Here is a 23,052-nt window from a genome sequence, read left to right as displayed (position 1 = left end):
AACTAACCTTCACCTTCACAATGCACACAGCACTCTGCTCGACGTACAATATTTGTGGTGGCTCTGCGAATTATGTCTGGATTGTTTCTTATACTATCAAATGCGTTGCGAATTCTAACGAGTAATTCTTCCTTGGTATCAACTTTACGTTTATACACCATAGCTTTGATATGTCCCCATAAGAAGTAGTCAAGAGGCGATAAGTCAGGCGATCGTGGTGGCCAGTTGATTGGTCCACCACGCCCAATCCAGTTCAAGAAATTAGCATTCAAATGATTTCTAGCTACTAAAGAAAAATGAGGAGTTGCACCATCGTGTTGGAAAATCATTTTTAATTTTTTTTGTAAAGGGATATCTTCCTAAAGAGCCGGTAAATCATTTTTCAGAAATTGTTCGTACATATTTCCTGTAAGGTTTCCTTCTAAAACGAATGGTCCTAGAATTTTGTCATCAATAACGGCACACCAAACATTAATGTGAAATCTGTGTTGGAAAAAGGTTTCTACTGTACCATGTGGATTTTCTTCGCTCCACAAATGACTATTTCTACAATTGAAGGACCCGTTTCTCGTGAAAGTTGCTTCATCAGTAAATAAAATTGAATTCACCCTATCAGCATTGTCTAGAAGCCAATGAGAAAAGTTTAACCGTAAAGGGTAATCTGTCGGCAGCAAATGTACCTTTTGCAGGTGAAAAGGATGAAGTCTCTCTTTACGCAAGATGCGCCACACTTTGTTTCTCGATAAACCAGTGCGATACGCAATTCGCCTCATACTAGTACCCGGGCTACGATGAATATGTTGAATCACTTGAAGTTCATCATTAACGTGATGATGTGCCTGCCGTTCAACCGAAAACGAAATTGTTGGAAATGATACATTCGTTCTTAAAAACTGAAACACTGAAGAAAAGGTTTTCGCATTCGGAATCCGCCTTGCAGGAAATCTTTCCTGATATTCACGTCGAGCAGCTTCCGCATTTCCATTAGCATATCCGTAACAGAACATTATGTTGGCATATTCTTCATTAGAAAATTGAAACGGCATATTAACTTTTATACTGTATCAATATTTACACTTAACTTATCTGTATGACACTTCAATATAAAATATTCAAAAAAAGTTCGTAATTGTGATTGTTGAACAGCTGTTAGTACTGCCAACCTATGAAAATAATATTTTTGTTACAAAAGTTGTAGAATAACGTAAATTAATTCGCAATTATTGTTTAGTTTCAGATTTTACGACAATAAAGTTTATTTACTAGTATGTAATTCATTAGAAAAAAATAGAAGAATGTTTCTATAAATAAAATCTATACATAATTATTTTCAATAATATTTTCAATAATTAACATGTTTTCTCCAAATATTAGGATGTACATTCAGCAAGAAAAAAAGTGTAACCGATTTTGTCTATTCTTCGTACGTTATTTATTTAATTAAAAATTGATTTTCTTAAAGTTGACGTATCATTTTTACTGGCTTATTTTACATCATTATCTTAAGAAATTAATTCTTTACAAGTTTTGTTAAAGAATTTTACGTGTTTGTTACACATTTAACAAAGTTAATCTACTTGAAACCTAAATGAAACTTGTTTTTGGACACCAAATTTTGCGTATTTCTTCAGATATCTTAAAAATTACTGCAGCTAGAGGTCTGGTACCAATTTTATTCAATTTTTCAGTTTAATTTGCATAATATACATTAAATTTTACGTCCTGGGTAACGCCCAAAATAATTTAATAGGGCTCCCTTTTAACGGTGGCACTGAAATCTGGGCGAAATCTTTCACCCTGTATAGCTCGCTAACTAAGCGTTTCTGGACCTATATGTATATGAACTTTTTTCATTATTTTCACCATAAGAACAAGTCCTGACAGTTTCTCCGTTTCTTCATGGGACACCCTGTATAAACCTGTAAATATGGGTACACATGATGAAAATAACTGATTATTATTGTATATTAAAACTAAATACTAGCCACTAGTGACAAATGTTTCACTATTGTACCCAGGTGTACCCAGAGTATGACAGGGCTGTCATATCTGCCGTCAAACGAAGGCCTTCAGGTTGTGAGGCAGTCAGCTACTGCAGATGTTTTTATCCAACAGTTGACTTCCTTGGAGGCAGACTCTATGCAGTTAACTGTCAGAGATCTTGAAGCATTTACTGAGTGGTCTGAGCCCACAAGGTCCCTACAGCGTGACGCTACCAGTCTCACAGTGTCACAAGTGGTTGACTTTGTTCCAGTATTTAAAGGTACTTGAAATGTTTTACTTTCATTAACACATTTAGAAGGAACTAAGATTCCTCACTGTGCATCTGTGCTATTTTGAGTTTATTTATATATATATATATATATATATATATATAAAACATCTTCTTATAAAGAAAAATTAATCACAAAAAGTATTGCTAAGCGCAAATCTTGAGAACGACTGGACCACTTCGGTTAATTCCTTTTGTAAAATGTTCATTGAAATCCATGGAAGGTTTTTATGAAGCAAAATATAAGAAAAGTTACCTGGAATATTTTGAAATTCAGAAAAAATTTAGTTTTTACGTTTTATAATCCAAATTAAACTGGCACTAAACAGCTGTTCACAACTTCAGTTTTATGTCGACAAGTTGGCTGAAGCATCTGTTTACATTTAAATTTGATCAAATATTATGTAAACAGTGCTTGATCAGTAGTGCAATGCAGATAGTAAATATAAAGTTAATATCAAAATTTTACTATTTAAATCATCTAATGCATTTTAAATATTATTTAAACACTGCTGTGTAACCAACCTTAATGAACAAAGTTATGAATGTTTTCACATAAGATACTTTAAACTGGTGGGCTTCCTTGACATTGTGATATGGCATTTTAACCCTGTGAGTGCCAACGGCCGAGTAATCCGCCGTCCCGTATTTGAGCGAGAAGTGCCAACGGCCGAGTAATCCGCCGTCCGCAATTTGATTTTGTTTGTTATTAAAATGATATTTACCACTATTGATACTTACATCGTAATATTCTGTATTTCATTGTCTTCATTTAAAAAATTTTATAGCGTCGCATAACGTCGACAGGTTAATGTTTTTCAAGGAAAAGATCCTCTTACATCTGCCGAAAGTGTAAAAGGGCAGTACACAGATTGGTACTTTGGGATTATAACCGACCACACCCAGACATGAATCGTTATTTGACATTTTGCTTCTACTGATTACTAGATTAGCTTAGAACAATATTTCTTCAATATAAAACAGGAATATTATCTTATCGCTAACTCCTCCCCATCCTCAGACAGAGGTCAAAGTCGAGCGGTCTAGTAGATAACGTGATTGCAGAGTCTCTCGCCGCGCCCGTTATCGCGCCGTAATCAGTATTCTCTAGAAAGATAAGATAACAGCGACAACAATACCGACCACAATACCTGGAAATGCTTGTTGACTGACGGAATGTTAGTTCTGTTACACAACTACACCGTTTTATAACGTTCAAAGTTCATTGAAAAAAGTTTAAGCGTTGGGGGCATATAATGGAATCTGACCCCATTAACAATTGATAATCGTTGTAAGTTTGTAATTTTGTAATTAAAGAGTTTTTTTCGTTCTATCATGTTTGTTTCTATAAATTTATATTTTTGTGTTCTTCATACTTGTGTAGTCGGTATAATCCCAAAGTACCCACACATTCTGGTTCCCGAAACATACTTGTTAGGTACATGCCCAAACGGACATTTTGTATATAAGTAGATATTTTATTTTGTAAAAAGTTAATTGGTTCTTTTTTGTTTTATAAAAAATATATATTATTTAAGTTTTTTTGCAACTAGAAGCTTGAATTTAATTGTTACGCCATAGAAACGAAAGCTTTTGAAAAAGTACTGTATCGTATATTTTGTTTTAAGTGATGTAAATATGTTATTTGTGGATCAAATGTAATAAAACTTGGACAGTGTGTGCTGAACCATAGGAGCATCACTAAAAACAAATAAAAATTGGCCTATAGTTTTTTTGTAATTGATATCTACCATAAACTTTGTAAAAAAGAAAAAAATCATGTAAGTTTATATACATATACTAAAAAAATATATATTTTGTAATGCATGACCTTATATTTTGTGTTTGAATGTTCAAATATAGTATATTATGAACTGTTTAAAAAAAGTTTCACAAAGATCTGTTCATAAATAAGAGAGCTGTAAACGTTTTCCTAAACTTCTACATTTTTTACAAATATACCCTGGCATTTCTTGCATAACCAATAGTGTGGAGGCCTGGCACTTTTCGCATGCAACATCAAAATAAGCCCGGCACTCAAAGGGTTAACAGTGGCTTTTGGAATAACAGAAATGAACACTAACATGCCTCAACGATTCATTCTTTCCCTGGCTACAGTCAAAAAAACAAGTGTAACACAAAACTTTAAAAATGATTATTTTGGAGTGTTGCATAACCTTAATAAGGATTTCCCCTTTATACTGAAAGTACATAGGAAGTAGGTATTACTTCCCCTTGGCTGTAATACAGGGTGTCCAGCAGCCTTGAAAATCGGGAAGAGCAGGAATTATGCTTGTATTTTGTAGAAAATCAGGAGTTTTGATTTTTTTAGACAACATATTTTTATAAATATCTTGAGCTAAAATATTTTACTCCATTTGACCTTTGTTTCGTTTTCATGCGATTCATGAACAATAGGCACAGATGTGGACGTGACTCAGTGACGAGAGAAAGTTGATGTCGTCATGGACTATAGGGGAGGGTTGTTTGTCATGGGCTGTAGGGCTGTACGATTTAAATTGTTGCGTTCGGAACAGTTGGATTGTTTAAATCGTTCAAACTCGATGTTCGATATATCAAGTTGAATTGCCATAGTCTGCCACTGCCGTTACTAATGCACGGCGCCCACTGCGACCGAAATACACGCAATCAAATGGACACCCGCCAACTTTGGCCGGCCTGGCCTTTTTGTAAAGTCAAAATACACGCAGTCAAATTGACACCCGCCAACTGCGGCCGGCCCGGCCTTTTTGTAAAGTCGAAATACAAACAATCAAATTGACACCCGCATATATAACTTTTCAATAAAACTTTGACAAGCCATTGTTTCGTACTGGATTGAGATAGAGACCTCTAGTCTGTGGTATTGTTCTTCTTTTATAAATACCTTTAAAATTAAGTGTCATTTGATGGGGGTTTGCATTTAAAAATTTTGACTTGACCCCCCAACCCCCCATTTTGGATTGAGGGGCTAAGTTATCATGTACCACAAAAATCATCATTTGTCATTATATAACTACCCCCCAAAGGATATTGGTTTGTTTAATTCCGTTCGAAAGTTAGAAGGGGGGTGGGACTTTTGGGACACCCGGTATATTGTATTTATAATATTTACCTGTTGAAGAGGTTGTCCCCAATTCTTTGAAACATAATGATTACCCTTGCTATACTATTAATGGTTGTTATCATTTAACTTATTGTCAATAGCCTTCTTATTTGTTTAAATTATCTTGTGCAATGAGTAAAGGTGCAATACATTGTTAGTAGTTCAAATGTTAGAGTTTTATGACTTTCACACATGTTTTCTAAAGAGAGTAAAACTTTTTCTGTGACAAATTTATTTTTTAACACAAAATAAATTGTAAAAAGGGTTCAACATTTAAATAGCCTATGTTTTCGACTTTTTGAGTTTAATCCTTTTTTACAAAATGAATATTAATATATTTTTATTTATTTTAACAGTTATTTTGTTTTTATGAAACTTAATTCACCTAAAACTAACCTAACCCTCAACTGGTTTAGAATAGTGTTGGGTTTAATGTTGAAAGTGTAGGTAAAACTTCTTTAACTTGAAAGTAAAACTGTTTCTTTACTATCCTGTGTTTTTGAGGGTTTGTTTTCAGACTTCAAATAAAAAATCTAAATCATTTACCTATTTGGATATTAAAATGTATTTGTAACAAACTGTTACAATATAAACATTAAATTAGGCTTTATTACTTTATCATAATTTTATATAGGCCTACAACGTTTTTTTTTTACTATTTTTTTTAATAGTAACATTACAATGAAATTAATTTTAAATTAAATTAAATACCACATTAAGCATAGTGTTGTTTAAATAGTTTAATTAACATATTTTATAGGTACGATTAACAGTTCAAAGTTTTTGAACACAATGAAGTTCAATTATAAGTTATAGGTTATGAAAAAAACCTCATTTACTGTAGATTTTTCAACAACGAATTATAAAATGTTGTTAATAATGTATAAGGACATTAATAATTTAAACAGAGGGCCTACCATCTTTGAGCATCGTATAAAATAAAGGTATGTATTCTTTTAACACATTCACTGCTAAGAAAATACAAAAAAAGTTTCGGTAAACCTGAATTAAGCTAAATACGATTTTACTTACTTCTTGTATATTAGGTAAATATTTGATGTAGAAAATATTTTTTCAACGTCATTCAATGGAGGAAATGACGTCATCAATCCAGCGTACCCTGCGCACTACGTGATGTCTATAAATAGGTCCTACTTATGTGTATATTTTCTTCATTAGGACAACAAAACAAACAACTATGTCCCTGGAAATATTTTAAACTGAAAATAGATTACAGAAGCCAATAGTAGACGTTTTTGACCAAAGCAGATTTCCGAGAACTGCATAATTGAACGTATCTAGAATTTGATCGCGGAAATATTGCAAGCTGAAATGTGGCATAGTAAGTGATGTTTTTTCTTCGTCAGGGCAATAAGGCAAACTCTACTATGGTACTGGAAATATATATGGACTTGAAATATATGACAAGGACTGGAAATATACGCTTTTTGACCGAAGTAAGTTTCCGATATCTGTGTGTTTCGAGATTTGTGCTTTCTTGATCGGGATGACAAGGCAGATTTAGCTGTGACATTAAGTATATAATTAATTAGAACCAGAAATGCTCCTGCACGTGCCAAACATGACATAATAATTAAGTTAAACTCTGGTACTATTTACCATGAACTTAAATAATATGTAACTGATGTATGCCTACTTACGTTTTAAAATTTTTATAGGACTCCCATCATATTACATCATACTTGCTTTTACTAAGTAAGGACTTCAGTTCTAAAGATTGTGTGCGAAGCTGCGGATATATATATATACACACATTATCCCGTAATTGTGGTCAGTGAAATACGTCATGTAGCCAGACTAGGCAAGTGAATTAAGTCATAGTGTACTGAAAATGTATCTTATTTCATAATAGTTCTAATAATATCAAGTTGACTGCAATTGCTTATTTATTAGGCAACTTAGTATTTAATAATAATTAAAATTTTGTTCTACACTTTGAAACATCAACAAATGTCCAACAGATCACAATAATAAGTTTAAGTTGAACAATTTTATTTTAAGTTGAATTAAATATCATTATTTGCTGGAGAGCATTAGTGTTATCTACTTTTAGTGTATAAATCAGTGTTTTGTAATTATTTTTGTTATTACATGTTAAAACACACTAAATAATGGATTACAAGATAGTATCTTTTTAACTGTAACGTTGTTGATAGTACATGGAAAACGAAAAGTGAGATAAAGATCAGGTGAAATATAACAAGCTGTTATGCCTGTGACACCTTACATTATTTACTGCTTACCCCCATTTCAGCTATTATTGTGATTATTTATTGTCTATTGTTAGCTGTATTATTTTTTGTTACTGTGAAAGGTGATAGCAAAGTATTTGTTAACATTACTTTTTCTGTTCTTATTTATTCTCTTATCTGAGTTCTTATTATTACAGACCCAACAGGGTCTTCTTGAAATTGGGTCATTGTCTGTCCGTCTGTGTGATAAAATTTTGATAGAAAGTTCCTAGAGACTTAAAACTTGGTATACATGTTCCTCTTAGTCTAAGGTATAACCCTATTAATTTTGCAATCAAAAGGCCAAAGGGCAACCAATCTATGTGATAGTTTGTGATAGAAAGATCTTACAAGATCAAATACATAAATGCCCATAAATAATATAGACCTTTGTTTATACAGTAGAACTCCGATTATCCGAACCCCCATTATCCGAATCCCCAATTATCCGAATCACGATTCGGTGAAATTATGTAAAATTTGAAAGTCGTCAAATAACAGTGATGGCGCCCGCCCGACAAAACGTGCCATGACGTAGACAGGGGCAGGAGCCCGGCGCGCCAGGCGTACGTGCCGTTACCGTGGTAATGTGACTCCCGCATGCTATATTTAGAACACCCCGCCCTTCCACCTGCACATCGACTGCAGTCTCGCCGCCCGCCGGTCAGTGCGCTTGAGCTGTATGCCAGTTCCGTTCGCGTGTGTATTTAGCAGTCGAGTTGCGTTGTACCTTGAGAGTTGCGTTGATGTGTGTAGTGTTGCATAGCCTGATATTATAAAATCATTAACGATGAGTGCAAAACGTAAACGAGTTGTACTTTCTCTCAGCGATAAAGTGGAAATTATTAATCAGTTAAATAAAGGCGTCGCAGGAAAGCAACTAGCAGAGCGGTTTGGCGTAGGGGCTGCGACTATATGTGACATTAAAACTAACAAAGCAAAAATTTTAAGCTTCGTGAGTGCATTGGAAAGTGAAGATGGATGTTCATCTAGAAAAGTGATGAAGCACGCTAAAAGTGAACCTATTGAGAACGCTGTTTTCACGTGGTTTCTTCAACAACGGTCAAGTGGGCAACCTATTTCCGGACAAATTTTATGTGAAAAAGCTCGAATGTTTAGCGAAAAAATGGGTGTGACTGATTTTAAGGCAAGCCAGGGGTGGCTTCGGAATTTTAAATCTAGGCATGGCATTCGAGAATTAGACGTAGCGGGAGAAAAACTTTCTGCCGACCGTGAAGCTGCCATTAAGTTTGTGGAAACATTTAAACAAGAGACTAAACACTATGATCCCGAACTTGTTTACAATGCCGACGAATCCGGGTTAAACTGGAAGGCCCTACCGAGGAAGACTTTGGCATCCAAAAGAGAATAAAGTGCTCCAGGGCATAAAGTAAGCAAGGAACGAGTAACAATCCTTGTTTGTGCTAACTCTACAGGTACCCATCGGCTGCCTTTACTAATGATAGGTAAACCAAAAAAGCCAAGAGCTTTTAAAAATGTAAACCATTTACCAGTGGCTTACACCAACCAAAAAAGTGCATGGATGGCGAGTGATATATTTTTGGAATGGTACAATAAAACTTTCATCCCTGAAGTAAAAAAATTTAAAAAAGAAACTGGAAAAACTGGGGAAAGTGTTGCTCATCATTGACAATGCTCCAACTCATCCACCATTGAATGTTATGATCGGGACGAGGGCCAATTTAAATGCCTCTTTTTGCCGCCTAATGTCACAAGTCTATTACAATCCATGGATCAGGGGGTTATTGAGTGTACAAAACGACACTACAGACGTCAACTGCTCCGTAAACTGCTCCTGGCTGAAGAAAACAATGAAGAGAGAGTTTTGGATTCATACAAAAAAATTAACTTGAAAGACTGCTGTTACATGATTGCGGATTCCTGGAATATGGTTAAAAGCGTTACACTAAAACGAGCTTGGAACAGAATAAACGGTACATCAACAAAAGAACTGCTGGAACTAGAAAAACAGAGGTTACAACAAAATAATAACAGATGAGCTAGCTGATGATGAAGAACTTGAACTGACTGTGGCAGAATTTGTAAAACTTGCCAATAACATCGCAGGTTGTTCAGAAGTCGATGTTGAAGATATGGAAGAGTGGTTGCAATCTGATAACGCTGATCCTGGGTTTCAGATAATGACAGACAATGAAATAGCAGAAAGTGTAATGGACGAACAGCAAAGTGATATCATTGACAGTGATGAGAGCGGTGATGAAACTGAAGAGGAAAATGTGCCAACACACGGAGAAGCCTTCATTTGTTTTGAAAACGCCTTAAAGTGGATGGAGCGGCAACCAGAATGTGAAGCTGTACAACTTCTTGCCGCCAAGCGCCTGCGGGACCTTGCTGCACGGAAACGAGCTACAACCTCAAGGCAACGTACTTTATTGGAAATGTTCAAGTGAAAAACTACACAGGACAAATATGTACTGTATGTAGCCTATTGCACATTTCATCACTTAATTTTTCATTTGTCATTTAGTTTATGTACTAGTACTTTTCGTTAATCTGTATTGCTGTACTGCATTTTTATTGCTCATGTTTATTACTGTACTCTATAGTATTAAAATAACAACGTTTTCAATGCACTTTTGTTTATTTAATGTAAAATACTCCTTTTTTGCATAATTTCCATGCTAAATCCAACTATCCGAATTTTTGCATATCCGAATCGGCCTGATCCCCAATTAATTCGGATAATCGGAGTTCTACTCTAATTGCATTTGTAGTGTTTTTTGTTTTTTTCTCAATAATTCATATGATAGATTTGAATAATGACATCTACACTGTGATAATATATTGTCAAACCCTGTCTAGGTGAGGAGTGAGACATCATGACTTCCCAATATAGGTCCTATGAATACAGTACATTATATAAACGCATACAAGTTTGTTAATTAACAAACAGGACTTTATAAGTCTTGTTTTTAACCATATGGCATTATAATCACTATTGTATTTTTCTGAATGAAACCTGTTTGTAATAGTTATTTTAAAGTTTTATGATACTTTCTAATGGATATCAAAGGAAGCATTAAGTAAAATAACTCTTCTTCAAGAATAGCAAGTATATTTACCTATACTTAAAGTATAGATTTTAAATAGCAAAGTCTTGTGTAATTTTGTTTGTATGTAGGTTTCATGTATTTGAAATTTCAATTTACAGCGCTAACAAGTATCCCGAGTATTCCGGTGAAGAGCACAGTGGAGAACAGAACAAAGAATGTGGCCAGGTGGCAGATGTCGAAGAAGTACCTCGAAGATTGTGTGGACATGTTGGCCAGTAAGATGCTGGCAGTATGGGAGGTGGATGATGAGGACGAGTGGGGTACAAACGAGGAGATTGACACACTAGTGGAGCAGGATCCAGCAGAGAAAGTACTCAACTGGCTCGACGCCTCGAATCATGCAGATGATAGGAACATCACTGGTGAGTGCAGATATAAACTTTACTCGTATAACTTGAGGAAATATGTGACAACTATTTTTGTTCATTTAAAGTCAAAAACTGAAATATTGTTTTAACACTGGAATTGGCAGTTGCAAAACCTGTAATAGCTGGAACCTTTTTGCTAGTTATGAGCGTCATCATTTAAAGTCTGTAGAATAGTAGTCATGGAGGTATATACATTTTACTGTTATATATTTTATTTATCAGAACATTACAGCCAGCATTTATATGTAAATAGTTATTAACAATAAATTTAATTAGTATTTTATTGCATTCATAATAAAAATAGTTAAAAGTAAAAAACATAATTTCCTAAGTAAAGCTTCAGAATAATTATTCTAAAAATTTTGTTTATGTTTCATATGAAATATGCCAAAGAAAATTTTCTATGCAAAAAATACAAATCATTCCACTGTAAAAGAAACTATCATCAGCATTGAAATACTACAATCTAAGTTTGTATAGTGAAATATTAATGGATTTGAGATGAATTTCCAATAGCACACTTTTAAACGCTAGCCCCACGTTAAATACAGAGTCTCAGGTGCTCCGCCAACAGCTAACTAGTGTGCCCTCGTTAAGAAGAACTATTAATGGTGTGAGATTTGGATATAGATTCAATTCATAACAGTAAATCTTGAGATATATGTTACACATTTTTATTACATTTTAATTGTTGGTTGACACAAATTATCATAATACAGTTATTAATATATTTAAATTTTTCAACATCCATTTTTAATTTTTTTTTCATGTAAAATCTGCAAATTAATATACAGCTCTTTTTGACTGACCCAATTAGTGGAACTTATCATATTTAAATTGTGAAATTATGTCTTGGTAGATACAACACCTGTGAAGCCAACAGTTACGAGTACCCCATTTCCTCTCCAGACTACACATCAAGTAACATCTCCTGCTCGCTCCTTGGACCAGCAGTCGTGGATGTTTGATCTGACACAGATGACTCCTAGAGACGGACATGAACCTACCCTCCTCTCCCCTGATTCTGTTGAGCAGCAGAGGAAGAGGCAGAAATTGTGTTACGATTCCATAGTGTCCACACCAGTCAAGCAACCAACAAGTGCCAAGAAACCACAGAGTTCAGCTAAGAAGAAGTTTGTGCCTGGTTTTTAGTTTCTTTTATGTCGTAGGTGATAAATATGTGTTTAAATCTGTGATATTCCTAAATTAAGTTTATTATAAAGTATAATTCGTTATTTAAAACATACAGCATAAAAGCTAAAAACTTATATTCCTTTTAAATTGTACAAATTTTAACTGTAGTTATAATATTTATTGTTAACTAGTTCTGCCAAGTAGGTTTTCAAGCCTTATCCTGTTTCTATATATATATCTCCAATAATGTATATATAATAATAATATCTATATATATAAAAGAAAGTCGTGTTAGTTACACTATTTATAAGTCAAGATTTATAAGGCCGATCCGATTTGGCTGAAAATTGGTAGGGAGGTAGCCAAGAGCTGGGAGAAGGACATAGGATACTTTTTATCCCGTTCCCGATTCAGGATTCCGCCCCACTGGTCTCTAAAAGTTACAGAAATACCCGTAAGAAATGTTATTAAGTGAAAGAGCCTTTTCAAATTTAATGAGCTGTTCTTTGTAAACATATATAATGCGACAAAAGAAATATATGTTTATATCATTTAATTACTATTTTTAAATTTCTTTACACCTATAGTTTGAAAACATAGAGTAAAAAAACTGTATCTTGAAATAATTGCCTGAATTCCAAAATGTAAACAAACAACTGTAAATTTGATTGACACTTTCACAGCGGCCTGTGTCATTTTTCTGGGTTACTCAGTCAAACAAAATGAAATCATGGCTACTGACATATAGATTGTCCTTTCAGTTTTACTTAATAATCAGTCAATCATGAAGTGATTTTTTTTTTACCTTTGCAATAATCTGTTGGTTTTAAAAAAGACAAACAACTTATTACTTCGATTGCTTTCGGTTCGGATAACTTTGTTTCGCACGAAATTAAACGATTTGCGAGTGTTTGTGAACATTGAGAGGATTATTATAAAGATGCCGCGACCCAGAAGATCAAATCTATCTCATCAAAGCCTTAAGGGGACCAGGTAGTGGCAATCTCGCCCATGTAAAATTTACCTTTTTTAGGTACACTTTTCTCAAAAACTAAAAGAGATATTGCAATGAAACTTTCACACTATTTTGTTTGTTGCTCTGTTAAAAATAATAAGGATTTTCAAACATATATTTTTTACAACTTTTTTTTATTGATTTTTGAATTTTTAAACATTTTTTAAACATTATTTTTTTGGCATAAAAGTGTTATAATTTTTTTATTTTGTATTTTCATGTAATAATACATCTTATTATTGTTTATTTTGATAATACAAAGAATGTGTGCAAGTTTGGTCAAATTTGGTTCAATAGTTTGCAAAATAATGGTACCAAATGACAAAAAAAACAAACTTTCGGAAAACCAACATTTAATTTTACTCTGCCCTAAAACTAACAAATGTGTCACCATAACATAATTAGTGTGCACCATAGCCATAGGCTGGGTCATCTGGGCCTTCCTCATTCTCAAGTATTCTACGTTTCACTGTTTTTCTGACTTCTTTTGCTTTTTTTCTATATCTTTCATGGCTTTATCAGCTTCAAATATGCGGAGTTCATCTTGTCGCTTGAGTCCTACAACACAATTAATTACTGCTTGGCCACATAACTTATCAAGAACTTTTATCTTCCCAAGAGATCAATCATTGTAACACAATATTGCATCTTGCACTCCAATTGTCAAAGTGGAAAGTCCAACAAAATTGTTTTTGGAAATCCTTGTCCAAATCATATTATTGAAGGACTCTTTTTGGTTTTGTGTCTTTCCGTGAACACATTTTGTAATAAATTTGGGTCTGCTAAGTCTTTATATATTGGTTTTATGTGCTCCATCACAGCAATTGGTAAATTGTTAGTGGGTGTAGGGGAAACTTTTAGCGCTTTGCTGCGGTTGTACTTGCACCATGATTCTACACCTTCTGGACATAGGCCATGCATTGGTTTGTCTAAGGTTGAGGATTTGTGGAAATATGTGGCCCATATTGATTTTTTCATATTTACTACTAACTTGTGTATTTACATATTTACATCTCCTTCTCCCAAACTCCTTTATTCTAGGCATAATCACTGATAGTTTTCTCTTTTTTCGATAACAATAAACTGTAATATAGGAAGCTAATACTCAACCAAATTCACATTCACATAAAACAGGACCAACATAACCTAATAACATCACAGAATTAGAGAGTAAGTAAAACCAGCTGACTCAAATAACCTATGACATGGCTGCCAACCTAGAAAAGCAAAACACAAATGGGAAATCCTACTGATATGTGTATCAGCTCAGTGCGTTCCCGCACAAAAAAATTAAAATTAATATGAATTAGTGCTTAGATTTGCATATATTTGGTATCAAATTGTTCAGAAAAAGATTGGCAACAATAATAAATAATAATATAAAAATTTTTAAAATTAAAATATTTCACTACCTGGTTCCCTTAATGCAAGAAGGCTTCGTAACGTTGTGAACAATTCTACTGAAGAAGAACGTGAAATCGGACGACAAGAGCGTTGTGTTGGTATGGCCTGACTTCGTGCTTCTCAATCTCAAGAGCAAAGAGAGGAAGCCCGTGAAACAACTCGCTTGGCTATGCGAAATCGGCGAGCTAATCGTACTGATCAACAACTAGATCAAGTTCGACACGCAAGAAGGAATACACCAGCTGTTGATTTGAATAGAGCAACATTTAGTTATGATTGCACTTATGATTACAGTTCGCATGTATCTGTACTTATTGGTCCAATTAATGTTGTTTGTGGGCATTGTAGTGCATTGAATTTTGTTGGAGAGTCGCTTGGATTGTGTTGTCTTAATGGCAAAATTGCCAATACTGACTCCCCCTCTTGATCCATCACTAATCACAAAAATAACAATTGGTTGAGTGAGCGAGCAATCTTGGCAGCTAAGAACAAGGATGTGGATGACTTGAACTTTTTAATTCAGAGTCAAATTGATGGTACTCTGCAAACATTCAAATCTACTGATTGCGTAACAAATGAAGATGAGGCCACTAACTATCCAACTGAATTTTTAAACTCTTTGGATGTGCCCGGCTTACCACCCCATAATTTACTTTTGAAGGTTGGTGCAGTATTCATAATGCTTCGCAATCTAAACCAACCAAAATTATGCAATGGAACGCGTTTGGTTGTAAAAAAATTGATGATAAATGTGATTCATGCGACGATTCTTAAAGGAAAATTTAAAGGTGAGGACGTTCTTATTCAAAGGATTCCGATGATTCCTACTGATATCCCTTTTGAATTTAAACGAACTCAGTTTCCGATTCGTCTTGCATTTGCTATGACGATCAATAAATCACAAGGCCAATCTTTGAGCGTTTGTGGACTAAATTTAGAAAATCCATGTTTTTCTCATGGACAACTATATTGGCATGTTCACGTGTCGGCAAACCATCTGCTTTATTCATTCTTGCACCTAATAACAAGACAAAAAATGTTGTATATCACAAGGTACTCGACTGAAGAAAGAGAATCAATATTAATAAATTAATGTATCTGTGGCTTTGCTGCTTATTGTGATTTAAATTATTTTAGATAACTTACGAACTGTGTTTTTTATTTTGTTTTTCTATTTAAATTTCAGATTAGTTGTGAAGGAAAAAAAATCACATAGGACCTAATTTGATTTATTTTTTACTTTGTCTTTTATTCTGCACATTTCGAGCACCAATGTGGATGCTGTGGACCCTTTAAGGCGGTACGAAGTTCGCCGGGTGAGCTAGTAATATAATATGAACAATTCTTCTGATTTTATGTTATTTATAAATGCAAGTTTATAATTTTATGTTCAAATCTAAATGCAAAATAATATATGCACATATCAGTACTTGCAGAATTTTTTGTTACTTAAAATATTGAGTCAACCATTATTTGCTTGACAATATAGGTTGCTTGTTTGACAATCACCTTCATATTATCTGTGATTGAAAGTTATTCAAGAACATTTGAATGCATCCTTTTGTTCCTCGAGATATTGAACAAATTCTTCAATGTATCCTGGTGGTATGTCATGGCTTACCAGCTTTTGTGTCTGGTCTTCCTATTCCTCTACTTCACTCCACTACTCACGTTGTCCAATTTTGGCATGATCACTGTTATTTCCACTGAATGAAATTTTCATTGACTAACATATCTATTGACAATCCTTACTCCCCTAGTTATTAGAACTCAGCATGCCTTCAAAATATCCATGTGGCGATTGTGACATAGGAGTAAGGTTTTCAGGAGTACAATGCACAGGCTCATGTAAAAGATGGTACCATGCTGGATGCCAAAATATTTTGGAGAAAACCCTGAAAAAATGGACTGCTCATGAAATTTCAGAATGGCAGTGCCTCAAATGCAAGGGAAGCCAATCTCCAAAGCTAGACAAAATAAACAGTGATCTAAGCCCAACTAAAAATCCAAGCATTTTTCCCACTACTTTTGGTAAACGTTCTGACCATAATAAAAATTTAGAAAACTCAAACTCCTTCCAAATCGATTCAAAATTAGAAGAAGTAAAGACAAAAGTTATGGACCACGGGATACTAAGAGATCAAGACTTGGAAACGTCTTTAACATTGGCCGCTGAAGCTGGAACTATTTTGTTGCAGGAGAATATAGAACTAAAGAACAACGTCCAAAATTGTAATAGCCAGATATCTGTACTTGAAATTAAAACACTAGGCTTGGAGGCAAAAATCGAGGAACTCACAGAATTGGAATCCAAACATGTTCAGAAAATTGAAACTCTCCTTAACAAACTAGAAGACCTAGAACAGCAACTCGAAAAATGTAAAAAGGATAAAATTGAACAGCAAACTATTTTTGAGGAATATGACCTAAAACAAACCGAAATACTTAATAATTACGTTAATAAAATAAATGAACAGGAAAAAATCATTTTAAAATTAAAAAGGGTAGCAGAGGCCTCCCACATCCATGACTTAAAATCTTTCAATAGTAAAAATCCTGAAAAAATAAACACCACCTTGTCAAATCAGTTACAAGCCAACAGTCAGAATGTATCTTTAAAATTCTATAGTGAAGCAGGAACACAAACACATGATGCCTCCACAACCCCAAACTCCTCTTCTTTCTTGATAGAGCTTACTCAGCTGAAGAAAAGGCAAGATGAAATGGAGCAAACAATCAAGATGCTTCTAACATCATCAGCAAATTCCTTAAAAAAGCTTCCAGACAAAGAAAAATACACAGAGCAAAGCTCTAAGAAACGAAGAAACACTTGTGGGGGTAAAAATGTGTTTAGCATCTCCCTACAGGTTGCTAAGGCTAAGAACAATGCAAATAATGCAAACACAAATACCCTAACACACGACCTGAACCTGGAAACACGGGGCCACAAGACAGCCGAAAGTATCAAACCATCTCATTTGACAAAATCTCTCAGTGACAAAATCTTAAGTGGTGCCACCGATCAACTGGTAGAGAACAGCCAAGACACCATAGATAGAGATAGCCAAACATCAACAAATGCATCGCCCGCTTACAAAACTTCTACAGAGAACCCCAAACCACTGACAGAGAACTACAACACAAATACAACGGAGGGAGACAGACAAACCCTGACAAAAAAACTGAAGATAAGTGAGTCAGACCAACTGACAACTAACAGCCAAGCAAACATAACCGAGGGAGACAGACAAACCCTGACTAAAAAACTGACTATTTATAAAACCTTGACAAAGACTTCAAATGAGCTGACATCGACTGCACAAATGGACACAATAGCAAAAGGGGAACCAAATCTCTTGACCAAATTGACTGAAAGCAGACCAAAAATTACAGACAAAATGCTCAATGACTCACTTAGTGATGATGATGAAACGGAATCATCCGAAACAAGATCGCTGACCGGAAAATACATCTCAAACTCATCAATCAACACCAACACTGGCCGCATCTCCTACTTAAACCAAGAGGATAATGCTAAACTTAAAGCAGTAAAAGCATTTGCTTTCCCCCCAGAGGAAACCCCCATATTGACTACTCAATACATATCTGACTCAGACCTGCCACAAACCTGTGGAATATATTTCCTCGATACAGATCATGCAGATTCTTTTAGACCCTCATCCCTCTCACAAACAGAACTCACTAAAATTACCCACAGGCTTAAAAATAAAGACACATCTTTCAATAACTTTATCACAACACTAGACGAGCAGGGAAAAGTACACATTGTAATATGCTTCTCGACAAAACAAAAGAACTGGAAGAAGAAACTGTTTCGCTTTTTAGAACTAGCAAATGACTGTATAAAGTTCTCCGTACTCTTCTCAATACAACTGGAAGAAATCTTGGAAGTGATACAACTAAGCCAATCCAGTATTAGAGAACTACTTCAGGTCATTCTCCAATACTCAAGTAACGCATACCTACACCGTCTGCGCCTATACACACAAGACAAGAAGCTCAAAAAAGTCATAGACGATATCCTGGACGACACAGCTGACAAGAGTCAAAGAAAAATCGCAAGACTCTCTCCAAAGACAGACGAGCCAGTATACAGCACTTGGAGAACAGCTCAAGGATCTCTTCCACAACCAAACACATACAAAACTCCTAATCCAGCAACATCAAATCGAGTCGACTACATGCATGCTGCCATGGAAGAACAGAAAGAACTGTGGAGATCAAAAGAAAGGGAAATACTTGAAGACCTGAGTGCAGTATACAAAGAATATGATGTAAGCCATCTATACAAAGAATCTGTTACCCTGCAAAATTTCTGTGAAAAAACAAAGAATAACTACGCCATTATTAACCTACAAACGGGGAACTTCCTAACTGAAACAGATTCAAGAAAATCCTACCAATTTGGATTTGATGGGGCGCGACTCGTAAAGCTCTTGAGAAATGAACAAAACAAATACACAGCCAGCCCAGACAGTGCTCTCACCAATAACAACATACTAACATCTGACGACACATACATCCTAAATGACCTTAGACTCTACAACAGTGTTAAGAACACAGATATCCCCACAACCCCTGATATCAGACTTAACCTTGTTCAAGGAGTACCAGGATGTGGAAAAACAACTTTTATACTTAACAACTGCAGACCTGGCGATCTCGTTTTGTTCCCAACCAGAGATGCAGCCCTGGATTTCCGCAAACGCTACAATGACTTACATCCAGACCAGAGCAAATATGCCAATGACTCCTTCCGAACAGTTCATTCATTTCTGATTAACTCCACACTTCATCTACAGCAAGGAAATAGATATGAAAGACTTATCATCGATGAAGCACTCATGTTACATGCTGGAGAGATCCTGTTCGCAGCCAACCTCGTTAAAGTGCCTGAAGTGATGCTCATTGGGGACACTAATCAAATCCCATACATAAACAGAACAAACCATGAAGTCAAGTTCTACAAAATTACAGACATAGCGACTATCTCAAAAGTGCTCAACATATCCTTCAGATGCACTAGAACAACCACAGCCCTTCTCTCAAACTACTACAGCCAGGGAATGAAGACAACAAGTCAGGCTGAAATGAAACTGAGTCTCATAACAGCGGATAACCTCAAAAACCTCCATCAAATCCTAGAAAAAGACAAATACACGTGCCTTGTCTTTAAACAATCAGAAAAACGTGAATTGACTGCACTCGGCTACAAAACAGCAACAATCCATGAATTCCAAGGAAGACAGGCCAAAGACATAGCACTAATACGCACTTCCAGCAAACCAGAAGACATATATGACTCACTTCCTCACTGCCTAGTAGCAATAACAAGACATACCAATTCCTTCATATACATCACACCAACTAGAAAGGACACACTAAGCAAATGGATTATTAAGGCAAACACTTTTAACTCAGCTCAACTGATAGACTTCTTTATAGATATCCCTTACGTACAACGTACGTCCAAGGAAAGAAACAACCCACACCTACAATCCCAAACTGACCAAGAAACCTTAGCAAGGCATAGTGTAGAGCACCCCTTGGAAAATACACCACAAGCCCATTTTTTAGCCACAAGCCAGTTTCCTGTAGAAAAACACAAACGCAAATCCTCAACACAAATCTTCCTGAATTCATGCCTCAAAAAAGCCAAGAGCAAACTAAAAGTACGAGACCCCCTCAACAAAACACTCAGACATCTCGTAACCACCACAAAATCACCCTCATACATCAAAACATAAATTGGCTCTCAAACAAATTAGATAGGCTGGCCCATTTCCTGAATGAACAACGCCCAGACCTCATAATAATAACAGAACATGGCATCCCTGAGGAAAATCTACAAAACATGTGCTTGGAGGGGTACTCCCTGGTCGGAGGCTTCACAAGGAAAGCCCACAAAAAAGGGGAGTACTAGGGTATGCCAAAAAAGGACTAGAAAATCAAATAATACTCTTGAATACAAGCGGACCCGAGTCTGAATTGATTTGTGAAACAGCTTTATTTCAAATAACACTAAAGAAGGAAGTAGTCAAAGTACTTGGAGTCTACAGACCACCAAGTGCAAACCTGAACAACGCAATTGACATTCTACTTGACCAACTTGAAAGAGCACTGCAAACGAAAACTAAAACAATCCTAATGGGAGATGTAAATGTTGACAACCTTGTGGCAAACAGTGACAACAGCAAGCTCGAAGAACTCCTCTCCTCCTTTGACATAATCAGAGAGAGTTTACCACCTACACAAATCACTGCTGAATCTGCAAAATCTATTGACTGGATCTGTACAAACATAGACACACAACTAATCCAAACAGCAGTAATACCATCGGGACTCTCTGATCACACAGCGCAAAAAATTTACAGTTCAAACAGAGAGAAACCATCTCCCACTGGAAAATGAGAAGAAGAGAATATTCAACAAAAAGTCTACAGATCGATTCAAATCAAGCCTACAGTGCCAAAACTGGGATAACGTACTCTTAACAGCCGACGCCAACCAGGCCTACAATAGTTTTCATGAAATCCTACAAGTAACATTGAATAATACCTGCCCACTAACAACAACAAGAAGAAGACCACTTAACAAGAGAACTCATTGGAATGACGAGTGCACAAGGCTGAAAAAAGCATACATCCAAGCACTGGAAAGAGAACAATGTACAGGGAGAGCTGAGGACAAGATCGAAACAGCAGCAAGGAAAAAAGAGTATGACCTAAGACTCAAGCTCCTCAAACGAGAGCAAACAGCTGCTCACATAGAACAGGCTGACAACAAGCCTAAAGCTCTGTGGCAAATTATAAATAATGAGCGAAACGCAAAACCTAACACAACCAGAGAATGGAAACTACAACTCGACAATGGAACAACCCAAGACCCAACAGACATTGCAAACTGCTTCAATAACTTTTTTGCCACAGTAGCGGAAAGAACACTCCAAACCCACCATAACAGGCTTAACACCCCACAAAACGAAGACCCATTGCCAGAAGTAAATTATGAATTGCAATTTCGACCAGTAACCCACAATGACATAAAAAATGCCATTAACTCCCTGAAGCCAAAAACTTCCTCGGGTATAGATGAAATATCAGCAAAACTGACGAAAATCTGTGTAGAAGAATTAACCATCCCTCTGGCAGATATCACAAACAAATCCCTCCAACAAGGAATCTTCCCAGATCTACTAAAAACCGCTAAAGTCTATCCAAAATACAAAAATGGCGAAACTACCAACACTAGTAGCTACAGACCCATCTCACTTATCCCGACTTTCTCTAAAATAATAGAAAAGGTAGTCCTCGACAGGCTACTCCTCCACCTAGAAGAGAATAACCTCCTCACAGGCCAACAACACGGTTTCCTAAAGGGGAGGTCAACCGCTACTGCCCTGATACAACTTGTAGAACATGTAATCGACGAACTAGAAGAGGGAAACACTGTAACAAGTTTTTTCTTAGATTTCAGTAAAGCCTTTGATTGTCTCAGTCATAACAGACTACTCACAAAGTTAAACACCCTTGGAGTGACTGGGACAGAGGCTAAGTGGTTCTACAGCTACTTATATGACAGGAAACAGCTTGTGGAGATACAATACACAGAAAATGGCATCAAACAAAAAATCAAATCTGAACCCACCACTGCGCAACGAGGAGTCCCACAAGGTTCAGTCCTGGGCCCTGTGCTGTACCTCCTCTTCACTAACGACCTTCCTGGCTGTTTGGAGGACAACTGCCATACAGTAATGTACGCCGACGACACAGTGCTCACACTGGCCAATAGATCAGCAGAAACACTTACCAGAAACATACACACCACCCTCAACACTACTAGACTATATTGCACCACAAACGAACTGGTCCTGAACGAAAAGAAAACAGTCCAGCTAAATTTTACCACAAAAAATAAGAACAACACCAACATAGCATTACCGGGCATAGAATCCAAAAATAACACCAAACACCTTGGGGTAACTATAGACTCCAACCTGGCCTGGACAGCCCACATAGATCACCTCTGCAAGAAGCTCGCCTCCAGCACCTATGTCATAAGGAGGTTAAAACAAATAAGTAGCCTGGAAACAGCAAAAACAGCATATTTTTCTTTATTTGAATCCCACCTCAGGTATGGCATAGCAACCTGGGGGGGAACAAGTAATGCCAACATGGAAAGGCTCTTAATACAACAAAAAAGAGCAATAAGGTGTCTTGCAGACATTGCCCCACAAGAAAGCTGTCGAGATGCCTTTAAGGAGCTCAAGATCCTCACAGTTGTGTCACTCCATATTCGAGAAGTTGTCCTACATGCAGTCACCACAGCACAGACCAGACACAGAGACATACACTGCCACAACACTAGACATGCTGCGAACTTCAC

At 36.0% G+C, this 23,052-nt stretch overlaps 1 protein-coding gene across 2 annotated transcripts in view; it reads left to right on the top strand.

Annotated features, from left to right (window-relative positions):
* The window catches only part of LOC124359807, a 30,568-nt gene extending 18,030 nt beyond the window's left edge, over positions 1–12,538 (top strand). For both annotated transcript variants that reach the window (XM_046812850.1, XM_046812851.1), the window contains exons 11-13: positions 2,019–2,263; positions 10,824–11,087; positions 11,953–12,538. In XM_046812850.1, the coding sequence (XP_046668806.1) occupies positions 2,019–2,263; positions 10,824–11,087; positions 11,953–12,245 (802 nt within the window). In that variant the 3' untranslated portion in view covers positions 12,246–12,538. The remainder of the gene's footprint in view (positions 1–2,018; positions 2,264–10,823; positions 11,088–11,952) is intronic.
* The last annotated feature ends 10,514 nt before the right edge of the window (positions 12,539–23,052 follow it).

This window comes from Homalodisca vitripennis, chromosome 4 (genome assembly GCF_021130785.1).
Source record: "Homalodisca vitripennis isolate AUS2020 chromosome 4, UT_GWSS_2.1, whole genome shotgun sequence".
Taxonomy (NCBI): Eukaryota; Metazoa; Arthropoda; class Insecta; order Hemiptera; family Cicadellidae; genus Homalodisca; species Homalodisca vitripennis.
Note: the sequence above shows the minus strand (reverse complement) of the source record. Positions and strands in the feature narration are given on the sequence as shown.